The sequence below is a fragment of the Tupaia chinensis genome, unplaced genomic scaffold (genome assembly GCF_000334495.1).
Source record: "Tupaia chinensis unplaced genomic scaffold, TupChi_1.0 Scaffold000386_1, whole genome shotgun sequence".
Classification (NCBI taxonomy): Eukaryota; Metazoa; Chordata; class Mammalia; order Scandentia; family Tupaiidae; genus Tupaia; species Tupaia belangeri.
Window position 1 is genome coordinate 2,431,805 of NW_006159888.1, and position 8,628 is coordinate 2,440,432.

The 8,628-nt window shown below is 40.1% G+C and overlaps 1 protein-coding gene across 1 annotated transcript in view; it reads left to right on the forward strand.

Moving 5' to 3' along the window:
* The window catches only part of SAP130 (Sin3A associated protein 130), an 83,353-nt gene that overhangs the window by 40,258 nt on the left and 34,467 nt on the right, over positions 1 to 8,628 (forward strand). Inside the window, 4 exon segments of the mRNA XM_006153677.3 lie at positions 1,868 to 1,989; positions 4,541 to 4,631; positions 4,633 to 4,841; positions 6,209 to 6,386. Coding sequence (XP_006153739.1) covers positions 1,868 to 1,989; positions 4,541 to 4,631; positions 4,633 to 4,841; positions 6,209 to 6,386 — 600 coding nt within the window.

Here is an 8,628-nt window from a genome sequence, read left to right on the forward strand (position 1 = left end):
AGCGGGAGACCCGCGGCCGGCCCGTGTGTGGGCCGGCGCAGAGGCCTCCACCCCTGGCATGTTTTCAGCTCAGCTTAGGATCTAAACTCAGGTTTGCAAGGCATCTTGCAGCACTGCCGTCAGTACCCCAACATATACACTACTCTGTTAATTCCTTAAACGCATATTTTCATTACATTTTTCCATGAACTTTTTCAATTTTTGCTGTATGGTTTTCTTCTTGAACTGACTTTAAGCATAATGGTAGTTGAGCAGTGATAATGAGCCTCCTTACCTCATTCACAACTGAAATGAGAATTCTGAAATTTTATTGTAGATTTTAGTAAATACTGCTTTTGGGGTTGTTTTGTTTTGTTTTGTTGTTTTTTTGGGGTTTTTTTGAGGTTTTTTCGCTATAGGGCGTGTGCGCTCGCCAGACAGAGAGAGACAGAGAGACAGAAAGCGAGAAATCACCCCCCCAGGGGGGATGGGCACACATGCACACGCGCCCGGCGTGAGTTCTAAGCCACCGGCTCCGGGATGTGAACCGCGGCTGACTACGTGGGAGTCCGGCGCCATAGCCATTACACTAATTGCTGGTTCCCAATACTGCTTTTGGTTTAAGGAACAAAGTTTCATTCAATTCCTAGTTTCTTAGGCATTTTATCATGAATAAGTATTGAATGCTATCAAATACTTTTTTTTTAACTTTATTTATTCATTCATTTATTTATTTTCAATTTGACCAGAGAAGGACAGAGAGAGAGAGAGAGAAGGAAAGTGAGAGGGCAAACCGCCAGAAGGCCAGGCCTTGAACTGTGGTCTGCCATGTGGGAATATAGCACCCTTAAACACCATGCCATCTGCCAGCCCTCAAAAATACTTTTTTGTGTGTATTTTTCAATGTTTCTAAAGATTATTGTCTTGATTTTCTTACCTAAAATGAGTAGAAATTCTAATGTCGAATCATTTTTGTCTTCTGATGCTAAACTTTACTTTATTATGGTATATTTGGTTTTACATGAGAATATATTTGGGAATTTTTGTGTCATAGTACTGAGTGATATTTGTTAATAGTCTTTTCTCATGTCATGGCTATATTAAGCTAGAAAAGTAAGTTGAATCTCATTTCTTTTTCTGGTCTTGGCATCAGTTTGTGTGAGATTATGGTTATCTGTTTTATGTATGTTTGATGAAACAAAATTTTCAGTAAAGAAAATCTGTTTAGTGTCTTTTAAGTCAGACAGAGCCAGGAACTTTTGATACTGAGATTTGTCAGTTTGGGACATTATTATTCTCAAAAATCATCTGTAGAATATTATCTCTGTTTTTATATTATTTTATTTATTTATTTTATCACATCTTCACAGTACACATTTCCTCCTGCAAAGGGAGACCCACTCAGGTCTTCCATGCGTTTTTCCAACACAAATACCACGCACGTCAGTCAAGACAAGGATATATTACTATGTACATTATCATCAGCAAATAGCTTCTCATTTTTATCAGTGAAGCATACTTTTACTTGTTTTTTTACTTTCCCTTTCCCCTCCCTCCCTTTCATACTAAACTCTTTTTTTTTTTTTTTTTTTTACATTTTATTGATTCATAAAAGATCTTAAAGTATGGACATAGCTAGGATCTGTGACAAGTGCATTGTAATTTTCTTGCTTTTACATTTATTGGTATTGATACTGATAGTATCCACTTATTTTTTAAATTTTTACATTCTCTGATGTATCTTTTGATCTTAACAGTTGTTTGGGACACAATTGGAAGAAGCTGGTATGGCAGTAAGGAAGGATATTAAGATCTGGGGGGTAGGATTATTTGAAAGCAATTAAGAAAATAACCATTTTGTGTCATATTATCTGTGTTCCATCTCTAGACCGTCTGTTCCTGTTCAGTTCCAGTACTTTTTGCCAACTTACCCACCTTCTGCGTACCCACTGGCAGCACACACCTACACCCCGATCACTAGTTCTGTATCTACTATCCGACAGTATCCAGGTATGAGTCCTCCTTTTAAGGTGACTTTTCATGTGCCATTTTTGCCAGCAATGTGATGGGAATTGATCTGGGAATATTTCTAATATGATCTTTAATTACTCTAACTTCTATTATCAGATTCAGATCAAGTTAAATGAGATTATTTAAGGCCTAAATCACCATCTTTGTAATCTATAAAAGAGTTGTTACTTATTGATATTTGCATACTTTTACTGCTTTGTAAGGATGGTCATGTTAACAGTTTTGGTTACTCCTTAATATGATAGGACACTTATAGTGAATATAGCTGTAGTCTGATGGGGCCTCTTTTGTTTTATAAGGTATCTATTGTGTTTTTAAGTTATCTAGTTATACTCACCAGTTATGCTTATATACACAGTGTTTTTTCTGCTAACTAGGGAATAACAGTCCTTAAATCTCAGGATTTGTGGGACCTTTGGCTTACTTTGGGCATCAGAAAACCTTCTGGTCCAGATTGTGGCCTTTGGGCTCCTGCTGTGTAGCCAGTGTCTCACGTGGTCATTAAGCATTTGAAGGGACTTAGTGCAGGTGAAAACCAGATTTTTGAGAGCCAGCAGGTGATGCAAAATTTCAGGTGGCTGGATCCCACATGACCAAGTTGAGTGGTTGGATCCTTAATCCAATGGCTTGAAAAACATGCTGGGTGCATGTGTGTGCATGCCCAAAATCCTGAGAGGAAAATGAAGAAGGGGTTGCAATGTGGCCATCCCCTACGTGGGGTGATTTCTCACTCATGCTTTCTGCCTCCTTCTCTTTTTCTCTGTCTCTGTCCCTGGTGAACACACATGCTCTATAGCAAAACCTAAAAAAATTGTTTTTAAATAAAAATAACAAAATTAGAGGGAACCAGCAGTTAGCGTAATGGCTATGTCGCTGGACTCCCACGTAGTCGACCGCGGTTCGCGTCTCGGACCCGGTGGCTTAAATCTCACGCCGGGCGCGTGTGCGTGCGTGCCCAAGATCCCGAGAGGAGAATGGAGGAGAAGGGATTGTGGCGTGACCATCCCCCCTGGGGGGTGATTTCTCGCTTTCTGTCTCTATGTCTCTCTCTGTCTGTCTGGCGAGCGCACGCGCCCTATAGCGAAAACCTCTCCAAAAAAAAAACAAAATTAGAGAAATTTTAAATACATCTGTTGTCCAGTGGGGAATTGATTCCAGGATTCCCCTTCAAATATCTGTTACTGGGAACCAGCAGTTAGCGTAATGGCTATGTCGCTGGACTCCCACGTAGTCGACCGTGGTTCGTGTCCTGGACCCAGTGGCTTAAAACTCATGCCGGGCGCGTGTGCGTGCGTGCCCAAGATCCCGAGAGGAGAATGGAGGAGAAGGGATTGCGGCGTGACCATCCCCTCTGGGGGGTGATTTCTCGCTTTCTGTCTCTATGTCTCTCTCTGTCTGTCTGGCGAGCGCACGCGCCCTATAGCGAAAACCTCTCCAAAAAAAAAAAAAACTTAATTCTATTGTAATTTAGTACACATTTACAATGGGTACTAATTTGTATATGTTGGCTTAAATATAATGTTATTAATATTAATTTGACTTTTTAGTTCGCCTCCCCCCTTTTTAAATTTGCTATATGGCGCGTGTGCTCGCCACAAAGAGACAAGGAGAATAAGGGAAAGTACAGATGACCATGCCACAGTTCCTTCTCTTCTCTCCTTTTGGGATGTTGGGAATGCAAACACACATACCCAGTGTGTTTTTCAAGCTATCAGGTCTTGGACTCAAACCACACCATAGCCGTATGGATCCAGCTGCCTTTATCACACCACTAACTGGCCCTTTTAGTTTTCTAATTTGGCTACTGGAAAATTTTAAGCTACAAGCGTAATTTTATATTTCTGTTAGACAATTTTACATTTCCACTGGTCTAAAATTTCAAACATAAGATGTTTATATAGTTTTGGAAACAGGTCCCTCTATCTCTTCATTGTTTTGATTACTAAGAAGAAAATTCTTGTGTTTTTCTTTTTTTCTATAAATAGTGAGAAATTCCCTTTTATGTCACTTTCTGGAAATTCTTTCATTATTTTTGTTGTTTGATTTATTTTGACATACACAGTAGGTGGGTATTTGGCTTGAAGGAGAAAGGACATTTGCTGGTGTACTTTCTCTAGTAGATGCATTGCATTTGAAATTTATAACTATTGTATTTCTGAAGTGCATAAGACACTGGTTCTATCAATTAAGGGAAAGCTTCTTTACTGGGGACCCATGGATGTATTTCAGAGGTTTTCTATTAATTATTTAGCACAGTTAATATTTGGAATTAATAGATGATTACTTTTTTCTTGTTTTACTTATACTTTTAGTGAATTGCAGAAAGACCTATCATTGGTGGGAACTGAAAAGTAAAAACCCCCACTATAAAAAGTTTTGAGTAGCAGTGTTTTTTCTTATTTTTAAACCAAGAATTTAGATCTTGAACAATGAAAAAGTCTGTTTTTGCTTTAGTGTTTTTTTTTTTCCCCTTAGATTGACTGTGCCTAATTGGAACTGACCTTGTAGTTACTTTCTGTGTTGTTTTTAGTTTCAGCCCAGGCTCCAAACTCTGCTATCACAGCTCAGACTGGGGTTGGGGTAGCATCCACAGTCCACCTAAACCCCATGCAGTTGATGACAGGATGCATCACATGCTCGGCACATCCAAGGGATCCAACCAGCACCTATCAGCACACAAGGCATCCAGCCGGCCCCCATCGGCACACCAGGGATCCAGCCAGCACCAATCGGCACACAGGGAATTCACTCAGCAACCCCAATCAATACCCAAGGGCTTCAACCTGCACCAATGGGTGCTCAGCAGCCACAGCCTGAAGGAAAAACTTCAGGTAATTTTTGCTTTCTGTATGGAAGGTGGTATAGAGAAGAGATGCTTCTGGGTTTACACTCTGGCATTGCTGCTTGCTGGCTCTGTGATCTCCGGTCATTTCTCTAGGCCTTTATTTCCTCTTGGTAATTGAAGTTGCTTAGTACTTGCCCCCAGGATCGTTTATGTATGTTAGAAATGATGTATGTTTTATACAAACAGCCCAGTCTGTAATTGTACTTAGTGAAGAGCATTCTTTGTAAAACTCTTAGTTGAGAGAGCAAATTCACATTATAGATAGTAGTGTTCTCATTCACTTTAAGGTTTTCTTTACAGTTGTGTGTAAAGCTGAAAAACCATAACTGATATTAGTGTTGTTAGTGTTTAAAAAAGAAATACCAGCAGAATTGGCATTTTGAAAAAAATGGAGTAAGTCACTATGCTTAGATTAGCTGTTTTTCCGATGGAGTTAAAGAAAAACTGTTTTTCAGCTGGGGTATTGATTTTAAAGATTACCTTTTTACTATATGCTATATAGAGATCAACTTGGAACTAAAAATTTTAATGGCATTTAGAGCTTGACTTCATCTAACAAAATCTCTTAGACTCCTAATCACTAAATGTCTGTCACAAGGTACAGTGTATACACAACAGCCCTCCCTCAAAAAAAAAAAAAAAAAAAGGGTACACCTGCTAAAGGCTGACTGTGTTAGGTTGGCTCCTATAAAATTGCCACTTTTATAGGTCAAACATGGGTAATTTCTGATTATAGTCTCTTGCTTACCAGTATTTTAATGCTCATTTTAAGTATATAGTTAAATATCTGTCATCAGAGTGTGTTCCTAACAATAAAACAGAGGATAGTACCACTATTAGGAGTGGAGGGAGATTGGTATTTTTCAAAACTGTATGAGCACATTTCTTCATGTGTATTTGAAGCATGCTATCAAGCCAGCAGATCATGTTTTCTGTTTATTTGTGGCTCTTCCTCTTATTGTTTCTTGACTCTCAGTTTCACATCTCTAATATAATAATAATGGTGGGAAGAATTATGTAAGTGAAAAGTATAAATGCTGGAGTGTGAGATACTTCTCTGGGTACTCTACATACATTGTATATCTTATCTCACTTACTAGTACTATGATTATAGAGCAAGGAGAAAATAGTGGTATTGATGATGCATCAGGAGACTTTGTAACCTCTTCCACTTTTCCAGCTGCTGTCAGCAGATGAACATTGTGCTCCTGTCCCTTTTCCTCTAGAAGTGGATGGTTGCAACATGGATCCCAAATGCCAGCAATCCCATTATTTATGTCTTACACAGCATTTTAGTAATGGTTTTCCTGTTTCCCTCTCTTCATCGTTCTTTCCTGCCACCTCTCTCTCCAGCGGTGGTGTTGGCAGATGGAGCCACAATTGTCGCCAACCCTATCAGCAGTCCATTCAGTGCTGCTCCAGCAGCGACAACTGTGGTACAGACCCACAGCCAGAGTGCCAGCACCAACGCCCCAGCCCAGGGCTCATCACCCCGTCCAAGCATCCTCCGGAAGAAACCTGCCACAGATGGGTGAGTGGGTACTGAAGAACCAAGTGACACCTGGTTCTGGATCTAATTACTATAGATAGTAGGCACTTGCACCAGTGCTGGTAGCAAATTCTCATCTTCCATGGCATTTTAAAATGTCTTCCAAACCAACTTGACCACAGGGTTGTTGGGTAGAGCCTTGCCCAGCTCAGACTGTTGGAGTTAAGAAACCTCAAATCAGGGAATGTTAGTTTCTTGTATGTTGCTTCAGGAGTTTCCTTTAGTTCTGTATTTAATCCTAGAACCTGTAAAGTAGCTTATAGTCACTTCTTCAGGCATATCTAGGTAGTTACATTAACATGTACTATATATGTTTTCCTCATTGCTCAGGGTGAATTGTTGCTAAAGCAAGCAGTTTCTGAAGTATCTTAAAGCTCATATTTTGTAGCAGATTGTGTTTTTATGTTGCCATGTAAGCTTCTCAGTTGGTGAGTTATAGGCTAGAAGGTATGTGCATGCGATTAAACATCCTGGAGGTGGGAGAAGAGTAGTTATGTCTCAGTGAACAGTTTCTTTCACTCAGTTGATTGAAAGCATCCACACCAGAAGATCAAAGCATAATACAAGCTTAACTTGTTGGCACAGGGGTCCATACAGGGCTTTCAGAGGTGTAGAGTTTTGCACAGATCAGAGTTCCTATTGTTGCTCCCTTTAAATATTTTTTAAAAGGGTAAGTCGGTCCATGGCAAAGTAACTATTAATAACAAGGTAAGGCAAGCTTAGGTTCTGTGGCACATGCCTATAATCCCATCTACCAAGTGAATTTTTGGTATGAGGAACTCAAGTTCAAGGTTGGCCTAAGCAACATAGTAAGATCCTGTCTCTTAAAAATAATGTAACATGCATAAACACACACACACACACACACACACACACACACTCTGAAGATAAAGCTTGTAGTTAGGGATGGCAAATGGATCATGATATCTCATCTTAAATTGCAGAATCTTCACAAGGACCAAAAGCAGGAAGAACTGGGGGTGAAAGAAGGGCCCCACTCTTTTAAAGAGGATAAGCTAAATCTGTTAGAAATAGGGTTAGAGCCCAGAATCTTCTTTTGTACCCACACTGTGTTCGCACTGCCCTTCACAACCTAAGCAGAAGCCTAGACCTCCTAACTCTGCAGATGGTCTCTGAGAGTAAGCCAGCTCAGCGGAGGCCTCAGGTATATTGCCAGGAATAGATTATGTGGCCAACTATGGATGGAATGCTGAGACTTTCCAGTCTACTTCCCCTTCTTAGCTGACAGAACTCTGGCCGCTGAACTTTATATTCCAGATAGAATGTGAGAAGAGGACTCTTCTTTCTGTGGAGTCTCCAATCCAAGAAGAAGCTATAAAGACATCAGCACTAGGATTCCATAAGCACAGGGGTTAAGAGTGCCCAGCGGTGACCCTCTCAGGAGATAAGCCCTTCACAAGCTCGGAATTTCCAGCCAGCTTTTTGCCCCCCCACTGTTGGACGTGAACACACCACCAAGGATAACCCAATATCTGAGGGGCCCAACACTAGGAAATAGAAACCACAATAAACATACCCAGAGTGCACCTTGGAAGATGCAGAGGGTAGGCAGGGGGAGCAAAACTGAAAGTAGACAAAGAACTAAAAACAAAATGAACAGATGTAAAAATTATCAATGATAACTTCAGAAAGATAAAAGAAAAAGTTGTATCCATGAACCAAAGACACAGTGCTATACAAAAGGAATATTCAAAGGACAAAAGAAGTCCTGAAATATAAAGTGTGATTGTAAAAATAATATTTATTTTTTAACATTTGTTATTATTTTTAAAATTCAGATAAAGACACAGAGTGAGAGAGATAAAGGGAAAGTGAGAAAGCAAACCACCATATCTGGTACCGAACCATGGTCAGCCATGTGGGAGTCCAGCACCTTAACCACCATGCCACGTCCCCCCATGCCCACACATATTTTGAAATCTCTAGGTGCAGGCTCAAATTGGGCATTCAGCCATGTGGGATCCAGCCCCCTTAACCATTGTGCCAGTTGGTGGCCTGTGTATCTGTTTTTAAATTCAAGTTAACTAAAATGAATAACTAAGCCTTTCATTCCTCAGGCATACCTGGTCAGTAGTGCTAAAGGGTTCCCTTGTCAATAGGAGGTTGTAGACGCTTGATCAGATTTGTGTTTGATTTTGTGCATATATTCCTATGCCCTTGGAGGTCCTTTATATCTGGCTACCTTTTGTGATGCTAGCATTCC